Genomic DNA, 23054 nt, shown 5'->3' with positions numbered 1-23054 from the left:
CCCCCCCCAAGAAAAAAACATACAGCAATCGATAAGAGAAGAAATACATTACTGAATTGCTAAGTGACCCTGATGCTCTGATTAGATTTAAAGCTATTGTTTAAACAGAAAGAAAACTCACTCTCTACGCAAAGGAATAAATGGACACAAATCAGATGTCAAGAATTATAACATTCAAAAACCAGTCAGAGAACACTTCAACCTCCCTGGTCGCTCAATTACAGACCTCAAAGTCACAATACTCCAACAAAAAGCTTCAAAAACAGACTCCAACAAGAAACTGCAGAATTGGATTTAATTTGCAAACTGGACACCCTTAAATTAGGCTTGAATAAAGACTGGGAGTGGATGGGTCATTACACAAAGTAAAAACTATTTCCCCATGCTAATTCCCCCCCCCCCCCGACTGTTACTCACACCTTCTTGTCAACTGTTGGAAATGGGCCATCCTGATTATCACTACAGAAGTTTTTTTTCTCCTGCTGATAATAGCTCACCTTAATTGATTACTCTCCTTACAGTTGGTATGGCAACACCCATTTTTTCATGTTCTTTGTGTGTATATATATCTTCCTACTGTATTTTCCACTGCATGCATCCGATGAAGTGGGTTTTAGCCCACAAAAGTTTATGCTCAAATAAATTTGTTAGTCTCTAAGGTGCCACAAGTACTCCTGTTCTTTTCACTCAATACTTATATTGCAGAAAGGTCAAAAGAGCCTCGTAAATGACAGAACCTCTCAATTTAAAACCATATTATAATCCATACTATTTGAAATAACAAATGTTGTTTGCTAACCTTCTTAGTGTTTTGTATGTGCTGGGACATTGGTTCTGTTAGCTGACTGTTAACTTTTCCAAAAACCGAGGGCTTGTCTACACTTAAACAGCTGCGTGGTACTTCAGTGAAGATGCTGCCTATGTTGATGGGAGGGATTCTCCTACCTGCGCAGGTACTCCACCTCCCCGAGAGGTGGTAGTGTAGCTATGTGATGGGAGAAGCCCTCCCATTGACCTAGTGCTGTCTACGTGGGGAGTTAGGTCGCTATAACACAGTTATGGGTATGACATAGTTATACCCATGTAAGTTGCTAGCATAGACCAACTCTGAGACAAGAGAATTTGCATTGCAAATTAATTCCTAGGAAGGGTATTATTCCTAGTAATGTGTTATCCATTGTAACCCTGAAACTCCACCTTCATCAGCCAATTACAGAGACAAGACCCTTCTGCACTGCTCATGTCCATGCAAGCATCTTTATCGGCTCAAGGTTGGGCCGAAGTTCCTTGAATGTCTCCTTTCCATCAAGCCCACCCATCCATGTAGGTGATTGCCAGCTGGCTGCTTAAAGCTGGTTGAAAACTCGGAAAATGAGTTCATAAAGAAATTCAAAATGTTTTTTCCCCCTTTCTGCAGGGTTCAGGATGGACCCATTTTCCATAAATGCTTTCCACAACCTGATCAATTCAACTGCTGGGGGAAGGTCCATTGTGGGGTATATACTCTGCAAAGTTTATACTCCAGCCAATCTGTGCTAGACAAATGTGGCGAAGTTCTGGAATGAAAATTGCTGCTGGCACTTTTCCTCTGCCCTGCTCTAGGGCTGGTGGCTGTGATCACACCAAGAGATATTATGTTGTTCATTTCCCCAAAACTAGAACTGCTTTAACATACTCCCAGAGGGTTTGCTTGTTACCTAGTGCGGTAGGATGAAATAATTGTGTAGTAATGAGTAGTAATTTATCTGCATAGTTTTTACAAATGGGGCATTCATACTTAGACCAAGCGAAAGAGGAATTACTTTTTGGGGTTCAGGATCTGTGAATTAACTAGGGAACCCATCTCAGATTAAATCAGTTACCTGTTTGTTCTGAGGGCTCAGGGGTGTTGGTTATGAACCCTGATGAAAAATGACTTTCAGGTGGGTTTCCCCCCACTCCAGTCAGCAGTGGTTGTATTGTATCCCAGTTCTTCTGCTGGGTGGTGTTTTGGGTGGAAACATTAACCTTACCCTAGCGTGAACCTCCAGCCTGGCTAAAAATTAAGGGATAACAAAGCTGTGATCTACAATGTGTGAATAAGCCACCTGCGTGGACGTCATCTCAGTGGGGGATTATAGCTAGGACGGAGCAGGGATTACCTGATATTAAACCTTTTTTCTTTCCCTCTAGGACAATCCCAGACCTTGTGAATGTGTCTAGGATCCCCTATTAAAACATGTTGAAGTGATACTTATAGTTCCAGGGTGCACAGATCCCTACTAATCGCACAGGCCTGAGCCAATCTGGCCCCCTGAATCTGAGCTGGGGTGGCTAGCTCAAGCTGCTGCCCGAGTTGCAATATCCGCACAGCTGTTTTTAGAGAGGAGTGCGAATCTGGCTACCCATAATGAGCTGCAAAGCCCTGTGCGGCGTCAGGGTCTGACATGCACTGACTGCCCCTCTCTCTTTGCCTTCAGTTCCAGGGAGGAGTGTGGGCCTTGAGCACAGGTCTGTGTGACGCTCTGATGACCATGGATGTGATGTTGTGCACGGCCTCTATCTTCAACCTCTGTGCTATCAGTGTGGATCGGTAAGCACTTCCCCCAGCTACTTAGCCCATCCGAGCTTGTCTCTTGTCTGGGCTTTACAGCCCTTCCCCTGGGAAATCATTGAAGGGATGTTTCCCCATCTTCCTTCTGCATTGAAGCGGTGCTGAGGTCAGACTGGCTGGGACTTTCTTCATTGCCATGCAGGGAATCCCTAGCCCTGTTTCCCCTAGGGAAGTCTCTCTTGGATTGAATCTATTTCCCCTATCTCCAGCCCCAGTTTTGGTGGAGATTCGCTCCCTCATCTCTCCAAGGCCTGGAGCCCAAGCAGTCTGGGAGCAGTTAATAGTGATGCCAAAGGCAGAAATCAGGCTGATAAGAGCTGTCCCTTGTTGGGTTTGACTTGAGAGAGTGAACTATGTCTAGAATAAGCCTTCAGCCACTTGGATTCCAGAGTCCTGCCCTAATTCCCAGCTCAGAGGACCAAGCTGGGGTAAGCGGAGCATTAAGTCTCAGGGCCCATTCAGTCCTGGCCTCTCTGCTTGGACGGCCAATAGATACCAGTCCATTAGAAGCTAGATTCAGACCAAACACGCTTCACACAGGCCACCAAACAGCTGTTGGATGCCTTCTTGTTTTTGAGGCTGGGAAAGCTGGTCAGGTGTCGCCTGTTCCTTGGTGGCAAGGCTCCGTGTTGGTTTTCTGCCTATCACTTTGAAATAAGCAGAGCAGAACCCAGCGTAGCAGGTCTGGATGGTTTGAGTGGCAGCGGCAGGCTATTGCTGCATCACAAAAGGCTGTTTATTGTTCAGGAAGGTTGTCCTTCCTGGGGATTTGGAGGTGACGGTCGATTCCTGAACAGAAATCCGTTAGCCGGGCCAGTGAATGGATGAGTAAGAAACAGCTGGGAAGTGATCACTTGGTCATAGAGCGCCCTTTGCAGAGCTCAGCTCGCTCTTTGCTCTGTGGTCCCAGTGTGCCAAACACCAGCCTGACCTCCTCCTGGGAGCACGCGTGTAACAAGAATAGCTCCCTAAAAGATTTAATTACAGCCCCAGGCGCTCATTTCATTTACATTTCAATAGGCCGGCTATGGCATGTCAGCAAAATAAGAGTTGAGAACCTATTTACGGAGGATTAATAACTCTGTCCGAGAGTACATTCGCTACATCGCCATTGCAAGCTGTGGCTATTAATCCATGGTCAGTGTCTTAAACACCATGGGTTATTGCACATACATCATCTGCCTCATGAATTCAAGTGACAACAGCTGTCTGGAACCCGAGGTGAGGAAAGGAGAAGCTTTGCTGGCTCAGAACTGACTGATCCACATTAATAACCTGGCCGCCGCCATCTGGCACATGCTTGGTGACCTACAGTAAAATGCACTATCCCCTCCACGCTGCAGAGGCTTTATATTGAGGGAGTCTTGGTGAGGTGAACACTAAAATCCCAGGTGGTGGTAGGGTGACCAGACAGCAAATGTGAAAAATCGGGACGGGAGTGGGGGGTAATAGGACCCTATATAAGAAAAAGACTCAAAAATCGGGACTGTCCCTATAAAATCGGGACATCTGGTCACCCTAGGTAGTGGTGGGGCACACAGGCAAAGCATTCTGTATAAAGCAGATCATGTGGGTGGGCGTGTATTACACTGCTATATGGGAAACCCAACCTGGGAATGATATGGCCACCCTCTCTCTAGGGGAGAAAGCGGAAACTGTGGGAACTCTTAGTAATGATTAGGGTGAGGGGAAGGCAGCTGAGAAAGTGCCCCTTTCCTGTTGTCGGGGAACCATGCTGTTCTCTTCTGCCATGCAGGGTGGGAAATAAATACCATGCGGGGGATGGGAGGTGGCAGTGAGATCAGGAGCTCATGCACCGAGTAGCACTTGTGGGTATGATGCACCATATTCTTGGGAATGATGAGGGGAGAGGCAGTGCCACCACATAGGGCTTCAGCAGCCAGTGTGCTAGAGGAAGTGATAGCCTGGGAAGGAAATGAGCATCCCTAGATGGAGAATAGGGGCGGTGAAGGAGGCGGGTGTTGAAGTGGGGTCAGGGACGAGCCGAGGGAGCAGCTACCCTAGAACAAAGCAGTGAATGTCACCCAAACAAATGGCTGGATTTCACCTTCCCTCCCATCCTTTGATCACCAAACATGGCCCCCCAAAATGACAGGAGTAATAGATGTTAAGGCCAGAAGGGACCATTGGGTGACCAACCAGCCTGAGATCCTGCACAAGTCATAGAATGTCACCCAGGGATGAGATGAGATTTGTCCTGTCCTCAAGAGAAGCTTATGTTAAGGGAATTCACACCAGTGAAACACCATGGATGTAGAGACAGCAGGACAAACCCATATTGTGCCACACTGCACAGGTGCCATGGGGGGTTGACGCTGGTGCAGCTGGCTCTGGGCTGCTAAATAAATAAATTAATTAATGGAGTTATCCTATCTCCTAGAACTGGAAGGGACCTTGAAAAGTCATCGAGACCAGTCCCCTGCCTTCACTAGCAGGACCAAGTACTGATTTTGCCCCAGATCCCTAAGTGGCCCCCTCAAGGATTGAACTCACAACCCTGGGTTTAGCAGGCCAATGCTCAAACCACTGAGCTATCCCTCCCCACGCTCCACTTTGTGCCTGTTCCACTTTGTGCCAGTGCCATGTGAGTGATGAGGATTTGGGTACATCAACATAGCGATACTGCTGGGAATGGCCTCATGGTAGATGGGGCCTAATGGTCTGATGGCGCTCTCCTAAATGTGCTGGGGAAGAAGGGGTCCCAGCCAACAGCAGGATCTCAGCCTGATACAGGGTTGGGTTTGGGAGAACATTGACTACTCCATTTACTGTCAGAGTCATTGCCCAGGCAACTCGCACAGTGATCGGTGGGAGAAGAGGACATGCTCTGCTGGCACCACTCTCCCAGCTCAGGGCAGCTCCATGCTACCAGCCTTGACCCTGTTTTCTCTCTATGTCACAGGTTCATCGCCGTTTCCATCCCGCTGAACTACAACCGGCAGCAGATCGACCTGCGGCAGCTGATCCTCATCTCCACCACTTGGATCTTTGCTTTCGCCGTGGCATCCCCGGTCATCTTCGGCCTCAACAACGTCCCAGATAGGGACCCCACCTTGTGTCAGCTGGAGGACAACAACTACATTGTCTACTCCTCCATCTGCTCCTTCTTCATCCCCTGTCCAGTCATGCTGGCCCTCTACTGTGCCATGTTCCAGGGACTCAAGCGGTGGGAGGAGGCCAGGAAGGCCAAGCTGAAGAGCAGCTTGTATGCGGGCGGCAGGAAGCTGTGCTGCCCACCTCCCCTCATGGAGAGGAAGCAGGCCGAGGTCAAGCTGCAGGAGCGCAGTCTGTATGACCGCTCCGAGTGCTCTTTCCCCAGGGGGTACGTGATGAACAGTGGCATCCAGACTGTCTCCTACCCTCACCTCAAGTACTCCCACCCGGGACACACACAGAAACAGGCCAAGATCAATGGCCGTGAGAGGAAGGCTATGAAGGTGCTGCCGGTTGTGGTCGGTGAGTGGATGGTCCTCATTACGTGGATGCTAGAACAGTGGAGGGGGGGAGAGGGTTACACTGGGGCTGGGATTTTCAGAAAGGCTGGTACATTGGGAGCTGTCTGTGTTTAAAAATTGGTCTCTAATTCAGGTGCTGTCTTGAAAATCTGCCCCCAATTGTTGGCTTTTTTAAGCACCTGTAAATCTGGTCCTGAGTGCAGTTGAAAATCTGGCCCCAAGTGGGCTCTTGTATTTTAACAGGGCACCAGTAGCCTTCTTCCCACCCACCCTTTAGCCAGGATTAGCACTTGATTGCCTCCAGAACACCTGGACTAAGATCTCACCTGGTGTTTCATGCACACGCCAGGGGAAGGTATGCCCTGCCAAGTGCATTCCTCCTCCTCCTCCCACCCCCACCAAAGTGAGGGTGGAAGAGGCAAAGTCAGCTTCTTGTGCTGCCCCTGTGTGGGGTGCAGGGCAGAGCTATGATTTAGCCCTGCAGTTTCGGAGGTTTGATTTGATCACCGTGACTAATCGAGCACCTAGAACTAGAAATGATTCTCTAGCCATCCTGGCTCAACTGCTGTGACCTGCAATGCAATAAGTGAGGGAAGCAAAGCTGCTCTGGCCAGAGGTAATCCTATCTCATCTCCCCTGTCTGAAAATACTCATACTCCCACATGGAAATCCATGCTGGCCTCTCTTGTTATGGCTAATGATGATGCTTATCCTAAAACCTTTACAGCTCTTTAATCTGATAGCTGAAGGCATAGATAGACACTATCTTTTATTGGACCAGCTTCTGTTGGTGAGAGAGACAAGTTTTTGAGCTTACCCAGAGCTCTTCTTCAGGTCTGAGAAAGGGGAACTCCCAGCATCACAGCAAAACACAAGGTGGGACAAATTGTTTAGCATAAGTAGTTGGCACATATTGTAAGGCACCATTCAGGGTAGAGTGGTCCATTAACACCTCCGCAGTCAGAGGACAAAAAGAGAGGGTTAGTGGGTTACAGATTGTTGTAATAAACCATAAATCCAGTGTCTCTGTTCAGTCCATGAAGGCCAGGGCTACACTACAGATATTTATTGATAGAACCATGTCGCTCAGGGGTGTGAAAAATCCACATCCCTGAGTGACGTACTTATACCAGTCAAATCCCCGATATAGAACTTCTCCCATTAACATAGCTACCGCCTCTTGGGGAGGTAGATTAACTGTGCCGCCAGGAGCGTCTTCACTTAAAATGCTGCATCAGTTCCTACGCACTGCTGTAGCCCTTACGTGTAGACCTGCTCTAGCAGAGTAATGAATTTAAGCTCCCAGGCTTGTCTTGTGAAATTGTTGTGCAGGTTTCCTTTGAGGATGAGGGCTGACAGGTCCGATATAGAGGGATCGCTTTGTGAAAAGTGTTCACCTACAGGTGATAGTGTTTGTCTTTTACCCTTTTCTTGTGTGAGTTCATTCGACAGTGCAGTGATTGTCTGGCATAGTGAGAGCCCCTGGCTGAAAGCCAGAATAATTCAAACTGGAAATTGACACAGCTTTTTACTACTAAGGAGTGGGGATGTGGTGGAGTCTTTAAATCAGAGTTGGCTTGCTGGCTAAAAGCTTTTGCGGTAGCTCAACCACAAGCTGCTGCTGGGTTTGCTGCAGGAGCCATGAGGTGACGTAGAGAGCTCATGCTAGGCAAGAGATGGTCCTGTTGGGCCTTAAAATCTGTGAATCCCAACAAGCTAATGACTCAAGGGCCTTTTCTGCCCTTATTTGTCTCCTTGGAGGCTTTTCTGTCACGTGAGGACTAAACACTCAGGCATCAGCATCATGACTGTTCACCACATGCTGCAGGAGATACGTTTGGTTCAAGAGCCGTCTCCTATTGACGTGCACTGTACACAAAGGCAGGGATTGGATGATGTAGCAAGACAACTTATTCCACCACTTAGACCATGTCTACACTACCACTTAAGTCAGCAAAACTTGTCACTCAGTGGTGTGAAACCCCCCCCCCGCCCCGGCCCCAAGCGTCAAGTTTCACTGGCATAAGTGGTAGTGTGCACAGCTACAGCCACTCGTGGAGGTGGTAGTAATTATGTGAACGGGAGAGCTCTCCTGTTGCCATAGAGCGGCTACACAAGCGATTGTTCAGCAGTGCGTCTGAATCAGTACAGCTGTGCCACTGTAAGCTTGCTAGTTTAGACATGGTGTTATTGCTCGGCCTCCTGTCTGGTCACAAGGGCAGGATGCAGGCTGGGAGGGGGGGGGGTGTCCGTACGTCCCTGTGGGTCTAGAGCAGAGGTGGGCAAACTTTTTGGCCTGAGGCCACATCGGGGTATGGAAATTGTATGGCGGGCCATCAACGCTCATGAAATTGGGGGTAGGGACACAGGAGGTGGTGCGGGCTCTGGGGTGGGGCCAGAAATGAGGAGTTTAGAGAGAAAGAGGGGGCTCCGGGTTGGGGTACCGGGGGGGGAGGTGCGGGCTCTGGGATGGGGAGAGGTTTGGGGTGTAGGAGCGGGCTCCAGGCTGGGACCAATGGGTTCAGAGGGTGGGAGGGGGATCAGGGATGGGACAGGCTGTTGGGGCATGGGGGGGTGCAGGCTCTGGGGGGGCTGGGGATGAGGGGTTTGGGGTACAAGAGTGGGGGTCTGGGCTGGGATCGGGGGGTTTGGAGGGCAGGAGGGGGGATCAGGGCTGTGGCAGGGGATTGGGGCGCAGAGGCGGGCTCAGGGTGCAGGCTTTGGGCGGTGCTTACCGCAAGCAGCTGCCGGAAGCATGGCCCCCGTCCGGCTCCAAGGCACGGCCAGGCGGCTCTACGCGCTGCCCCATCCGCAAGCACCACCCCTGCAGCTCCCATTGGCTGGGAATCGTGGAGCCGGAGGGGGGGGGGTCATGCTGGCTGTTTCCTGGGAGCCGCGCAGTGCGGGACAAGCCTCTGACCCTGCTCCCCGGCTGGAGCTGAGGGCCGGATTAAATGGTCTGAAGGGCCGGATGTGGCCCACAGGCCGTAATTTGTCCACCCCTGGTCTAGAGGGTGGGGGTCAGTTTGTTCTTGAAGTAGCTTTCCAGGAAGGCCAGGAGTCCAGCTGTTCTTGTAATTGAACCATGCACAACCAACAGAGAGATTTTGAGTAACTCCATGAGAGTATCACGCACAACTATCTGCAGCAGCACTGAGACCCTCATCACAGGTGTGTCAAAGGGCCACAACGACAGTGGGGTTGCACCCTCTCTCCCCCCACCCCCGCCTGCCCCCCCACTGTTCTGTCCTGCATGCTCAAGAAGTCACTGTTGTTAATAACAACAATCTCTAATGGCTGGTTCAAGAGCACTAGGAGAGAATGTTGACTTTTTAGGCCTTCCAGGCAGCAAAGCTAGGGAACAAAGCCAGGCCCCTGAGAACTGCCAGACCCAACCCACGCTCCAGCCTATTGTAATGTTTATGCTCTTCCAACTACCAGATTGTGTGTCTCGGATCCTGAAATGCTTTACAGTGATCAGGAAACCAGCTTAAGACTCCAGTTAACTGTAATCAGACTGGCATTACAGGCCCTTTGATTAGCAAAGCATGACTCAGGGTAGTTTTTGTGTTTCAACTATGCAAAACCCGAGCTGAAGGAGGGCCCTCTGGATGGGCTAATGGGCCTTAATCTACAACCTGATGAAGGGGTAGAGCACGGATGGCTGCAATCCAAACCAAGCCAGTGGGTCAGCAGGTCAGATGAGGATTTTTAGTGGAGGAAACTTGGAAGCTGGCACTTCACGTGACCTTTGCTAGGGGAAACAGACCTAAGTGCTTCTGTGGCCTCTGTAGGATCTGAGCATCTGCCACACAGTTATGAATTTAAACTACCCTACCTCCAAGGGATGGTCGCGCCTTTGCCAGCTAAGGCACAGAGAGCGATTCAGTGACAAGCCCAGGGTCACACAGGTCCGTTATAGCAGAGCTGGGACTTGGAAGCCACCCTGCTGTGGACCAGGCCAGTGCCTGAGCAGTAAGCCCAGGCTTCCTCCCTCAGCCCATCTACTTGGGGCCTGTTCTGTCCTGCTCATCAGTCACTATAAATGGGGTAAAGTTCAGCCCACCATGAGCGCCTCCCTCTTTGCAGTAAAAGGGCCTGGAAACAGCAAGGCAGCCAGAGCTGGCCCTTTGATCGAAGAGGGTGAAATCCTATCCCCCAAGAGGCTCTGAACTCGGCGCTCTGCAGGAGGGCAGTCTTCAGGGACAGCTGCTTCCCTGCCTTATGGGCCCTGGAGCACAGCTCCTCTGTGGGGGATGGAGTAACAACAGCTCATCACTTAAAATCCAGTATGTTGTGATGGGGGCAAGTCCGGTCCATCCCTGAGCAGGTGGATACATGGGCCCTTCTCCCTGGAGGGAGGGACTGCCCTAGAGGCTAGTGAAGCCCTAAATTCCTGCTGGTGCAGGATTGCAGAATCAGACACCCTAGGTGGGGGCTGAATAGGGCTGCATTTGAGTTTCACTGTCCTGGCGAGCGGAGTGCCAGCCTGCTCATGCATTTCTCTGGCAGTAGAAGCTGGGAAAGCACAGCGGAGGAGTAGGGCATGAGATGAAGTAAGGCGCACGCTTGTTGCATTTGCTAGCACTTCCTGGGATGATTTCACCAAACGCAGTGTTGTAACCTCAGGGCCGGTAATTCCTTGTGCAGCAGCCACCATTGCTGCTGCTGCAGGTCAGAGGGTGAGCCGCAGAACGTGGTCGCGTTCCTCCTGTTACAGCTAGAGAAATATACTGCCTATTGACACAGGTGTGTGTAATATATTCAGCAGCTACCACCAAAACATCCCACCCCCTACCACAGGTAAAAAGCTGTGCTTAGATACTGCCGCACAGCTCCCCCGTGCAATCTCAGGCTGTGTTGCCAAGGGCAGTATCTGCCCTCCAGTTTCCATGCTGGTTCCACCTTCTCACCTGCCCTCATTCAACCCACGCATCTAGTCAAAGTGTTGAGTTGTTTCTGTAAGGAGAAACTGACAGTGGAGGCAGGGAGTCCTTTGATGCTCTTGGGTTTATTACAAACAACAGACAAAGTCCCGTTTGCCTGAACACGAGAGAGCTTCTTTGCTTGCAGTCCAAAGCCTCTTTAGTCAGCACCAGAGCAGAAGCCCCTTTTCCAGACTTCTGTCAGGGTCACACAGTGTGTGACACACACCCTGCTTCTCCAGTCTGTTCTTTCGCTTATACTCCCCCTACCTCCCAACAATACCCAGCAAACCACTCTGCCCAGGATAGCAGATCTGGACAGTCTTGCGTCTGCCTGTGGTTGGGGGCTGGAGACTGCTATTTCAATCACACACATTCTGAATGAAAGGCAGCACTTACACTCAACCTGTAACCACAAGGTTGAACCCAATACCCTACTACTTATTTTTCTCTAGGCTGTGGGTTCTCAACTTGGGGGTCATGACAAAGTCAGTGGGTCTTAACCATCCTGCAATGGAAAAGGTTGAAAACCCCTGCACTAGGTGATTGATTGGTATCCCCTCCTTTTGATGTGCAAGTTGATGCTGGCACCACACTTGATCTGTGCCTGTAATGATGCAGGAAGAGATGGCTAGAGAGGTTGCTTAATGCTTGTCCTGGTTCCCACTTCCTCCATTTATGTCTGTGTATATGTTTCTCTTTCCATCTCTGTAACGCCTTCTTTAGCCCCCAAACCCTACTAAGCCAGACAGGTGCATGGCAATTCTCTAATAGCACAATACAATCTCAGGCCTTGGCTACACTTGCCGATGTACAGCGCTGTGAGTTAAACCTGAGTTCGTGCAGCTGAGTAGGGAAAGCGCTGCAGTCTGTCCACACTGACAGCTGCCCAGCGCACTGTCGTGGCCACATTTGCGGCAATTGCAGCGCTATTGGGAGCGGTGCATTATGGGCAGCTATCCCACAGAGCACCTTTTCCCATTCTGGCGCCGTGGGTTGTGGGAAGGGGGCGTGGGTGCAGGGGATTCTGGGTCCTGTCCCAATGCCCCGTGATGCATCGCTTCGCATCCCAGAAATCCCTTTGTTTCCGTCCACCTTTGGCGCCATCTTTCAACGGTTTCTGTGCAGCGCGCTCTGTCTGCGGGAAATGGAGTCCGAACTGCTGAGGCGTATGCTGACGAGTCTCGCCAGCACGTCACGTTTGGCTGTCGAACTATTCCTTAAGATCCAAAGTGACAGTGAGAGTGAGGAGTCCGATGATGCTATCGAGCCGCGTAACGCGTACGACACGAAATTGCTTGTGGTATTCACGGACACGCTCAGCACTGTGGAACGCCGCTTTTGGGCTCGGGAAACAAGCACTGAGTGGTGGGATCACATCGTCATGGAAGTCTGGGCTGACGAGCAGTGGCTGCAGAACTTTCGGATGAGAAAAGCCACTTTCATGGGACTGTGTGAGGAGCTTGCCCCCACCCTGTGGCGCAAGGACACGAGATTGAGAGCTGCCCTGCCAGTGGAGAAGCGGGTGGCTATTGCAATCTGGAAGCTGGCAACTCCAGACAGCTACCGGTTGGTCGCAAACCAGTTTGGAGTTGGAAAGTCGACTGTTGGAATCGTGTTGATGCAAGTTTGCAAGGCCATTAATCGCATCCTACTCAGAAGAACCGTGACTCTGGGTAACGTGCAGGAAATAGTGGATGGCTTTGCACAAATGGGGTTCCCTAACTGTGGAGGGGCGATAGATGGGACGCACATTCCTATTCTGGCACCACCCCACCTAGGATCCGAGTACGTTAATCGGAAGGGGTATTTCTCTATGGTTCTCCAGGCGCTTGTGGATCACCGTGGGCGTTTCATTGACATTAACACAGGCTGGCCCGGAAAGGTGCATGATGCACGCATCTTTCGGAACACTTGGCTGTTCAGGAAGATGCAGGCCGGGACTTTTTTCCCAGAGCGGAAGATCACGGTAGGGGAAGTTGAAATGCCCATTGTGATCCTTGGAGATCCCGCTTACCAGTTAATGCCGTGGCTCATGAAGCCCTACACAGGGAGCCTTGACAGCAGCAAGGAACGGTTCAACTACAGGCTGAGCCGGTGCCGAATGACTGTGGAGTGTGCCTTTGGCCGTTTAAAGGGCCGCTGGCGATCTCTGTATGGGAAGCTGGACTTGGCCGAAAACAGCATCCCCGCGGTTATATCCGCGTGCTGTGCCCTCCATAATATTTGTGAAGGAAAGGGTAAAAGCTTCACTCGGGCATGGACCTCCGAGGTTCAACACCTGGAGGCTGAATTTGCACAGCCAGAGAGCAAGGCTATTACAGGGGCCCAGCGCGGGGCTGCAAAGATTAGGGATGCCTTGAGGGAGCAATTTGAGGCTGAAACCCAGCAGTGATATCTGGTGCCCTGCACGGGAGTGAAGTGCAGTAGTTCCAATCTTTAGGAATCAGTGTCTGCTTAGCAGACAAGCAGACTTGCAGTGCCTGTTTATTTCCTGGGCTAAGGAGTTTTTTACTTTATGCAATAATAAAGAATGTTTTCAAAGCCAAAGAATCCATTTATTGAAAAGAAAAAAAAAATTTTTTTATTGAAAAGAAACAAGGGGGTGGAGTGGGGAACGGTACAATCACAGATTCGCATATGTCCTGTCTGGTGTGCTGTGCAGTGAGTGCTGCACTTCAGGATAGCTATACTGCATGGTGATGGGGGTTGAGTGCAGAGGGTAAGGGTCGTGGTTTTCAGGGCTGGGTGGTGAAGATACTGGTGTTGGAGGCAGCGGGTGGCGTGAAGAACACGGAAGTTGGGGAAAGTGGGTTGGAGGTGACAGTGGGGCACAACGGAAAGAGTTTTGGGACAAGGGCTGTGGGGGGGGGGGTGGCGTTTGCGGTACTGCTCCTCTTTCTGCATGGTTACCAGCTCCTGGATAGCATCTGCTTGGCGCTCCAGGATGCTTATGAGCCTATCAGTGCTTTGCTGCCGGTGCGCGGTGCTTTGCCGCCGGTGCGCTGCGTTTTCCTGGCGGATCCTGCTTTCTCTCTCCCTCCAGTCCTATGCTTTCTCATTCTCTTTAATAGATTGCCGCATCACTTCTTGCAGCATGTCTTCTTTGCTTTTTCGCGGTCTCTTCCTGAGTCTTTGCAGTCTCTGAGCAGGCGATAAGAGGGACGGCTGAGGTCTCAAGGTTGATGCAGCTGTATGGGCAAAATGCAACATTTAACAGAGGCAGCATTGTTTATACCAGACAGAGTAATGATTCCCCCCGCACTTAAGGAGTAGAAAACACACAGGGTCTACACAATAGCATAATTTTCCCATCAGAAACAGAGCACACACATCCCACGGGAGCCTCACAATGGTGAGTAAGGGGGACTGATTGTTTCAGGGCTGCACTGTCCTCTGGGTTTCTGTGCCTTGGGGAGAGCCAACAGCTTCAGGGGGCACCTACACTGAACACTGTCCCAACATTTTCAACAGGAGTTCGTCCTGGACGATATCTCGCTGCTGAGGGTGACCTGGGAAGCAAGGGAGGGTCTTCTACTGCAATGCGGCTTCCGCCCTGGCCCATATGCAGCTTGCCTGTGTGCAGCAATGGTCCCCCCGCCCCTCGCGGCACAGGGGCGCGGACACGTTAGCCTGGCTGGGACAAGGACCACGGCGGCTCTCCCAATAAACCTGCGTAAGCGCATTGCACATGTTCTGGATGAGACATTCGAGGAGATTACCGCGATGTGATAACCCACATCAATGCACTATTCCGCATCTAGGCATGCATGCCTAACCCTCCTCTCCCAAAGAGCCCGCACTAAAAAAATTCCTTCCCGAAAAAAAAAAACCGCTTAGTGGGAACCTGCTCTTCTGTTTGTCCTCCACCAAGTACCGGCCGCTGCGACTGGCTACCTTCCTCCTGGCTCGAGAAGAGCTCCTGGCTGCATGGCTCCAGGGATTCCAGGGTTTCTCCATCCGGCCCACCACCATTACTCCCGTTTTCCTCCTCTTCCTCCTCCCCCCTGCACACCGGCTCTGAAGTGTCCATGGTGGTGCTTGGAGTGGAGGTGGGGTTAACCCCAAGTATCGCATCCAGCTCTTTGTAGAATCGGCAGGTCGTGGGGGGAGCACCCGAGCGGCCGTTTGCGTCGCGGGCTTTGCGGTAGGCACTCCGCAGCTCCTTCACTTTAATCCTGCACTGCAGGGCGTCCCGGTCATGGCCCCTTTCCATCATGTCCTTTGATACCTTCCCGAAGGTATCGTAATTCCTACGGCTGGAGCGCAGCTGGGACTGTACAGCTTCCTCCCCCCAAACACTGATGAGGTCCAGCAACTCGCCATTGCTCCATGCTGGGGCTCACTTGGCACGTGGAGGCATGGTCACCTGGAAGGATTCGCTGATAGCACTCCACACCACGCCGGGCTGAGCAAACAGGAAGGGGATTTTTAAAATTCCTGGGGAATGTAAAGGGTCGGTCACATGGTTGGTTACCTGAGGCCAGGGCAGTAGAGTTTGAACTGATGACCAGAGGGGCTAGAACAGGCATTGTGGGATACTGCCGAATAATTCTGGAGGTCATTCACAGCGCATTGGGCGGCCACACTGGCGCTGCAGCGCTGCACTCGCTATTCCTCTCGGAGAGGTGGAGTACATGCAGCGCCAGTGTGGACGGGGAGTGAGTTACAGCACTGGGGGCGGCTTTACAGTGCTGCAACTCGCAAGTGTAGCCAAGGCCACAGGCTCTCATGCTCTTTAGATGTTGGCTCACCTGCTCTGTTGTTTGTATCAATACTATACCCAGAGGGTACAGTCTGTAATCTGTATTTGACAATGCCTAGACCTCATGGTACAGACACGCTGTAAGAGACACCCTCCCGCTATTTGTGTCTTGAGAGGAACTATTTCACAGAGAAATGAAGTGACTTGGCCCAGGTCTCCTCATTTAGCCTGTGACCCCTCCACTGGGTTACACAGCCTCATCTATCAACCCACGATCTACCTATACTACCCCACCCCATCCCATGGTACTTGTGTGCAGTGTCTGACGTTGCTGTCTGTTCTCTTTCACAGGCGCTTTCCTCTTCTGCTGGACACCCTTCTTTGTAGTACACATAACAAGAGCCCTGTGCAAATCCTGCACCATCCCCAGTCAGGTCATCAGCATTGTCACCTGGCTGGGCTACGTCAACAGTGCCCTTAACCCCATCATCTACACCATCTTCAACACAGAGTTCAGGAAATTCTTCCGCAAAGCTTTGCACGTCTTCTGCTAAGGTTGGCACCTGCTGGAGTCAGGGAGGAACTGAAGCACAGGGCACAGCAGGGAGTAAAGATGACCCAGTGTTGGTTTTTTTGTATAGTTCATTAAAGTTTGATTTCTTGCTACGTTCCTGTGTTTTACACTTTTTCCATGCACATTGAAAGCACAACAGCCTGTCCCAATCCTGGGAGGAATTGTCCATGGAGTCTAGTACCCACGGCTTGATGCACTTGTTAATATGCGTGAATAAAAATTGGGCCTCTGGTCAGTTTGCAGTGTAAAGATCTGGAAGGTGCCAAAAGAGAGAGACTGTGTAACAGCCAAAGTGGCCTATTGTCTGTTGTTCTGGCTCTTCCACTAGCCAATGCCCGATACTTCAGAGGAAGGCGTGAGACTGGCACACGGTGCCTCTCCATACCCTTGGGGGAAGACAATTGAGAGGGGTCCAATGTCTTCCTACACCCCCTTTGCTTTGAGGGCTACCCCAGCATCCTGATGGATAGACATTAAAGTGCACTGGCCCCATGGCGCTTATTGTAGCATTTAGCAAGTTGACCAGGTGACCTACTGTAGAGGGAAGGAGGTGCAAGTTTAAATACTAACAGATTAGCGTCCCCTATTGGCACTGCTGCAGTGTGACTCAGTGGGGATTATGTACTGATCAGGGAAATAGTGGAAAGTGCAGGTTCATGTGTTAGAGCACAAGAGAAAATATTTTAAACCCTGATGATTGCCATGTTGATTAAACCATTCTGCTAAGTACTCCTTGCTCCTCGGGAGTGTCGTTAGTGCCCCTGCTGTGCCAGGCATGAAGCTGGCCAAGTGCAGAGGAAGGTGAACGCTACTCTCCCTTAAAAGCGACAGAGCTTCTGCTCCCCTGGAGAAATCCTGGCCCCCTCTGGCTCTCTGCTACATTGGGGCCCTCCAGCCCCACTGCACTGGGACAGGCCTCCAAGGCAGATTCTTAGCCACACTGTGAAACTATCTGCTTTGTTGCGGCTAGCATCCATCCATCCAATCACAGATTCTCCTGCCAATTTCAGGGCAGACTGTCAAGAAGCAGAGCAGGGACCCCAAACTGGTTGTATGTTCTATAATTACTTGTTATGGGGTTGGTGAAATGTGTGAACTCCTAACGCACTTTAACAGTCCTACTGTGGTGTCACAGACACCCCTTGCACTTTCCCCTCTATTTTGCTACCCAGGCAAGCTGGCCTTAGTAATAGATGGTTGCTAGACACCAAAGATCACAAAATAGTCAGGTTACTCCCAGTCCCAAAGGACCAGTCACTTACCCCAGGTCAACTGAACTCAAACCAAAGACAATGCCTGTCGCCAGCCTGGTAAATAAACTAACAAAAGATTAAAAGAAAAGAAATTATAGTTATTACAAGGTTAAAGCAGACAAACATATATACTAGGGCTATCAAGCGATTAATCACGATTAAACAATAATAGAATACCATTTATTTAAATATTTTGGGATGTTTTCTATATTTTCAAATATATTGATTTCAATTACAACACAGAATACAAAGTGTACAGTGCTCACATTTTTTATTACAAATATTTGCACTGTAAAAAACAAAAGAAATATTTTTCAATTTACCTCATACAAATACTGTAGTGCAGTCTCTTGATCATGAAAGCTGAACTTACAAATGTAGAATTATGTACAAAAAATAACTGCATTCAAAAATAAAACAGTGTAAAACTTTACAGCCTACAAATCCACTCAGTCCTACTTCTTGTTCAGCCAATCAATAAGAGAAACAAGTTTGTTTACATTTACAGGAGATAATGCTGCCCGCTTCTTGTTTACATCACATGAAAGTGAGAACAGGCATTCCCATGGCACTTTTGCAGCCGGCATTACAAGGTATTTACGTGCCAGACATGCTAAACATTTGTATGCCTCTTCATGCTTCAACCACTGTTCCAGAGGACATGCTTCCATGCTGATGATGCTTTTTTAAAAAAAAAAAATGCGTCAATTAAATTTGTGACTGAACTCCTTGGAGGAGAATTGTATGTCTCGTGCTCGATGGTTTTACCCGCATTCTGCCATATATTTTGTGTTACGGTAGTCTTGGATGACGACCCAGCGTATGTTGCTTAAGAACACTTTCACTGCAGATTTGACAAAACACAAAGAAGGTTCCAATATCAAATTTCTAAAAATAGCTACAGCACTCAACCCAAGGTTTAAGAATCTGAAGGGCCAAACTGTGGAGCATGTTTTCAGAAGTCTTACAAGAGCAACTCGCTGATGCAGAAATTACAGGCCCGGAACCACCAAAAAAATAAATAAATCAACCTTCTGATGGTGGCATCTGACTCAAATAATGAAAATGAACATGCGTCGGTCTGCACTGCTTTGGATTATTATCAAGCAGAACCCGTCATCAGCATGGATGCATGTCCTCTGGAATGGTGGTTGAAACATGAAGGGACATATGAATCTTTACCGCATCTGGCATATAAATAGCTTGCGATGCTAGCTACAACAATGCCATGCAAACGCTTGTTCTCACTTTCAGGTGACGTAAACAAGAAGTGGGTAGCATTATCTCTCGTAAATGTAAACAAACTTGTTTCTCTTATCGATTGGCTGAACAAGAAGTAGGACTGAGTGGATTTGTAGGTGCTAAAGTTTTATATTTTGTTTTTTTGAGTGCAGTTATATAACAAAAAAAATCTACATTTGTAAGTTGCACTTTCACAATAAAGAGATTGCACTACAGTACTTGTATGAGGTGAATTGAAAAATACTATTTCTTTTGTTTGTCATTTTTTTAGTTCAAATATTTGTAATATAAAGTGAGGAGTGTACACTTTGTATTCTGTATTGTAATTGAAATCAATATATTTGAAAATGTAGAAATACATCAAAAATATTTAATAAATTTTAATTGGTATTCTATTGTTTAACAGTGCGATTAATCATGATTCATTTTTTTAGTTAATTGTGTGAGTTAACTGCGATTAATCAACAACCCTAATATATACACAAATGAGTTACAGTCTATGGTTCCAAAAGGTGACAGAGTTGCAGTAATCCGTCAGCTCTGCATGTCTTTTAGGGCTGACTGTGGGGATCTCTGCTTCGGTTTTGTAGCTCCAGCTCTGTGAGAGTCCAAACATCAAAAAGCTGACAAGAAAATTTTCCTCTCTCTATTTGTATTGCCTTCTGCAAGAATTCAAGCTGATGGGACGAGCCCTTTTGCACCTCTCTCTTTATGGGTGTGACGTCTCAAAATGACCCATTCAGTTTTGATGGGCAGGAGACAATCGCGTCTGACTGGGTTCATAGTTACAAAGCAAAAATTTAAATATGTTATAGCATGTGCTAAAGACATTATAAGTGAGATTAATGCATGCAGCAACTTACAAGCATATCAAGGTCTAAACACACTAACATACTAACACATGAGTGAAACAGACTAGTTTCCAGCAATGCATTCTTCAGTGCTTAGATGAGGCCTAAAGCCTTAGCAAGAGCTGGCACCTGGTCTTCCAGCCTCACTCAAGGTTTCTGACAGGAGATAAAACATGAAAAAGAGCAACATCAGATTCAACACAGCCCACATACTGCAGTGTCAGGGAGCTGTGCCCTAGCAAACAGAGCTCAAGGTGAGGAGCCAGGAACAGGCCAGTTCTAATCCCAGTTCTGTCACTGATACACCCCTTATGGGGGCCTGATTTGGCAGAGGTGTCGAGCAGCCCAAGTTCTCCTTTGAACTCGATGGGAGCTTCAGGTGTTCAACACCACTGAAAACTGGACCACAATTACCTCTCGATACCTTGACTTCCCCAGCTGTGAAAGGGGGAGAATCCTTGTTACCTCACTGGAGGCAGGGGGAGTGGAGAGTGTGTGTGCATGTGTGAGTGATGATTATAAATGCTGAGCATTAGGATCTGAGCACTGAAAATGACATAAAAGGGAGAACAAACAAAATACAAGTGCTCTGCTTCTGTGAGACGAGGGAATTGCCCTGCCCCAGAGAGAGGATTTTAGTCAGACAGTACCACAGCCATCAGACTGTTGCATATGAAGCTGTTAAATGCTTTGCGTTTCATTAGAATCCAGGTGTTCATTTCCCCCTGAACGCTCACAGCTGGATTTTCCATTCTTTCTAATGAGCTCCTGAAATACTAAGCAAACTCTGATGAGAGGGACCCTGCTGCTTCCTGACAAACACACAGGGGTGGTAAGTAGTGGAGGAAAGCCAATTTGCAGGCTAGCTAAAGCTCCTTGTCTTTGCAAAGAGGGCCAGGCTCAGCGATAAACCAATGCTCTCATTTTTATCACAGATTACCCTAGGGCTTACTCCCAACACCGTCAGTCCCCGAAAAGTTTCTTTTTATGCCATATACATATCAGGATTGTCACATCTGGTCTCCTCTGCCTTTGCTGGAGTGTCTTGGAGATTCATTGGGCAAATTCACACCCTAATGGAAGGGGCTAGGAGCACTGAACATTTCATGCAGACTAGTGTTAATTAGGCATTGGAGTTAAATGGACATTAAGGTTTTACGTCTCACTGAAAGCAGCAGCCCCTCTCAAAGGCTACCCCATCAAGCTGTCATGAATTTATGAGCTCCCTGAGTTTAATTCATGATGCAGAAAGCCTTGTCTAGACTCGCACTTTCACCAATGCTGGCACTGGTTCAGCTGACGTGGAGGTAGCATGAAATTCCCATTAGGGGGAAAGTTGGAGAAGACTTCCCCTATCTCATAGGGGATCGTTTTCTACTGTAAAAAGCAAGCACTTTCCCCCCCTTCATTAAACTCTTTCAGGCTTGCTTATCCATCCTAAAGCAGCACAAAAAAAGGGCACAAGGCCGTTTACTTATTTTTGCAGCTCACTTTTAGAAGTGAGCAGAACAGTGCTTAAAATGACGCAAGCCCTGAACAATCCAGAGAGGCAGACTGAAAAACCTCAGATTTGCAATGTAAAGCAGTAGCTGGAAATCAGCTCCTTCCCTTCCCTCCCATGTCTGGTGCTAATGGAAAAGTAGGTCTGGGAACATGGTCTTTGTCTTTGCTGAGTTTGAAGACACTACAGCCATCACCTTCTGTAGTGAGGTTACGGCTAAACACTAACAATTTGCCCCCTCAGCCAGGGATACACATGATCTTCCCTGGGTAAGACCCTCTCCACCCCAAAAATCCATCCCTATCCATCAAATCCTCCCTCCCTGCATATCCAGCAACTCTTCCATCCCATCCCTGGCCTAATATCCCTTCATCACCATGCTTCCCCCATCCCTGTACCTCACTGAGACGGCTCCCTCTTCCTCACCATAGCACTGGCGGTGGTTGTCCTGTGAGTGGGTCCCCTGTGGGGCAGGTCTGGGAAGTGAACAAAGAATGGAGGTGCTCTCACTTACCTATTGGGAGAGGGAAGAAGCTCTCCTTTGGCCATTGGGTGTGGGAGGAGGGAGCTCCAGGCCCTCTCCCTGTACCAGTTTGGCCTCAGTTCTCCTCCTTTCACACAGCTGGAGCAGCCAGCATGGCCACTGGGGGGAGGGGAGGGAAGCGAGAGAGCGAGCATGGTGCACCCCCCCAGTGCACATTGAGCAGCTGGAGGTCGTTGTAGCAGCTGCTGCATTTACACTGGGAGAGCTGAACGCTTCACAGAGCAGAGCCAGCTCTACCATTCGGAGTGGGCTGCGACACATTTTTCTGTTAACTCCAACACTGTCCCCCAGAGTCCGTCTGGACTCCTTCCCTTGTCCCCAACACCTCTCTCTGCCACTCGCTGCTGACAGAATCCCAGGACATTCTTCCCCACTGCTCCCCCCCCTTAGCCCTTGTGCTGGGAACAGAAAGATGTATCCACATTCCCAACACAGACTTCCCCAGGCACTGCAGGGCCCCAAAGTACTTTGACTGTGGCCTGAAGGGCTATGTCGGCTCTTATGCTGCTTTGGCTGCAGACTTCCACTGTACCACAAGAACACTTGCTTCCTGAGCCACAGTGGGCCAAATCCATCCCTAGTGCAACTCTAACTTCTTCCAGGGGCGAGTTTGGCCCACTTTGTCGTGCCCCGGCACTCTGATAGCAGCCTCAGAATTAATTCCCTTGCTGCCTGAAGCCGGGCAGAGGCGCTACAGTCATTAGCGGCATGCCGGGGGTGGTGGTAATATTTTCCTTCTGCAATTTGAGTGACACAATTGTGCCCGTCAGCTTCCCCCAACATGGCAGGTGCCTTTATGTGCAGGTAATTGTAGCGGCTGAGCTAATCCGAGTGTGCAGCCCCACAACATCGCGGCAGGAGGGACTTCACGCCGTGCCACAAGTGTTCCAGAAAACGCTTAGCATCTCCCGGGTGTTATTTCCCGCTGAGTTTAGATGAGATGTTTAACTGGTGTTTCCGGCCTTTTTATCCAAGTGATTTTGCAAATAAGAAACTCGGGGCTGTGGGAAGCCTGGCAGGGGAAAGCAGGAAACTGGGGCCGGAATGAAGGGATATGAAAGTATTTTAACAATAAAAAGACAGAGGAGACAGTGGGGTCAAGTGGTTAGAGCAGGAGAATGGGGGTGAGTCAAAACAGCAGGGGTGAAATCCTGGCCCCATTGAAGTCAATGGGAGTTTTGCCATTAACTTCAGCAGGGCCTCCATTTCACCACTGGATTCTATTTATGGCTTCACCACGAATACACGATGTTAGCTTGGACAAGTCTCAAAGTCTGTGCCTCGGTTTCCCCATCTATAAAATAGGGATAATACCTTGGTCAAGTTAAGTTGAATTCACATGTGCAGAGAGCTTAGAAGCTCTTGCAGGGAAGGCTCAACAAATGCAAGA

General features: G+C 49.3%; 1 protein-coding gene across 1 annotated transcript in view; it reads left to right on the top strand.

Moving 5' to 3' along the window:
• Positions 1-16309, top strand: part of DRD4 (dopamine receptor D4) — a 35886-nt gene extending 19577 nt beyond the window's left edge. Inside the window, exons 2-4 of the mRNA XM_026657628.2 lie at positions 2460-2572; positions 5517-6070; positions 16051-16309. Coding sequence (XP_026513413.1) covers positions 2460-2572; positions 5517-6070; positions 16051-16253 — 870 coding nt within the window. The 3' untranslated portion in view covers positions 16254-16309. The remainder of the gene's footprint in view (positions 1-2459; positions 2573-5516; positions 6071-16050) is intronic.
• The last annotated feature ends 6745 nt before the right edge of the window (positions 16310-23054 follow it).

Source organism: Terrapene carolina, unplaced genomic scaffold, assembly GCF_002925995.2.
Source record: "Terrapene carolina triunguis isolate 2854851 unplaced genomic scaffold, T_m_triunguis-2.0 Scaffold250, whole genome shotgun sequence".
Lineage (NCBI taxonomy): Eukaryota > Metazoa > Chordata > Testudines > Emydidae > Terrapene > Terrapene triunguis.
This window is presented reverse-complemented; position numbering and strand designations above follow the sequence as displayed.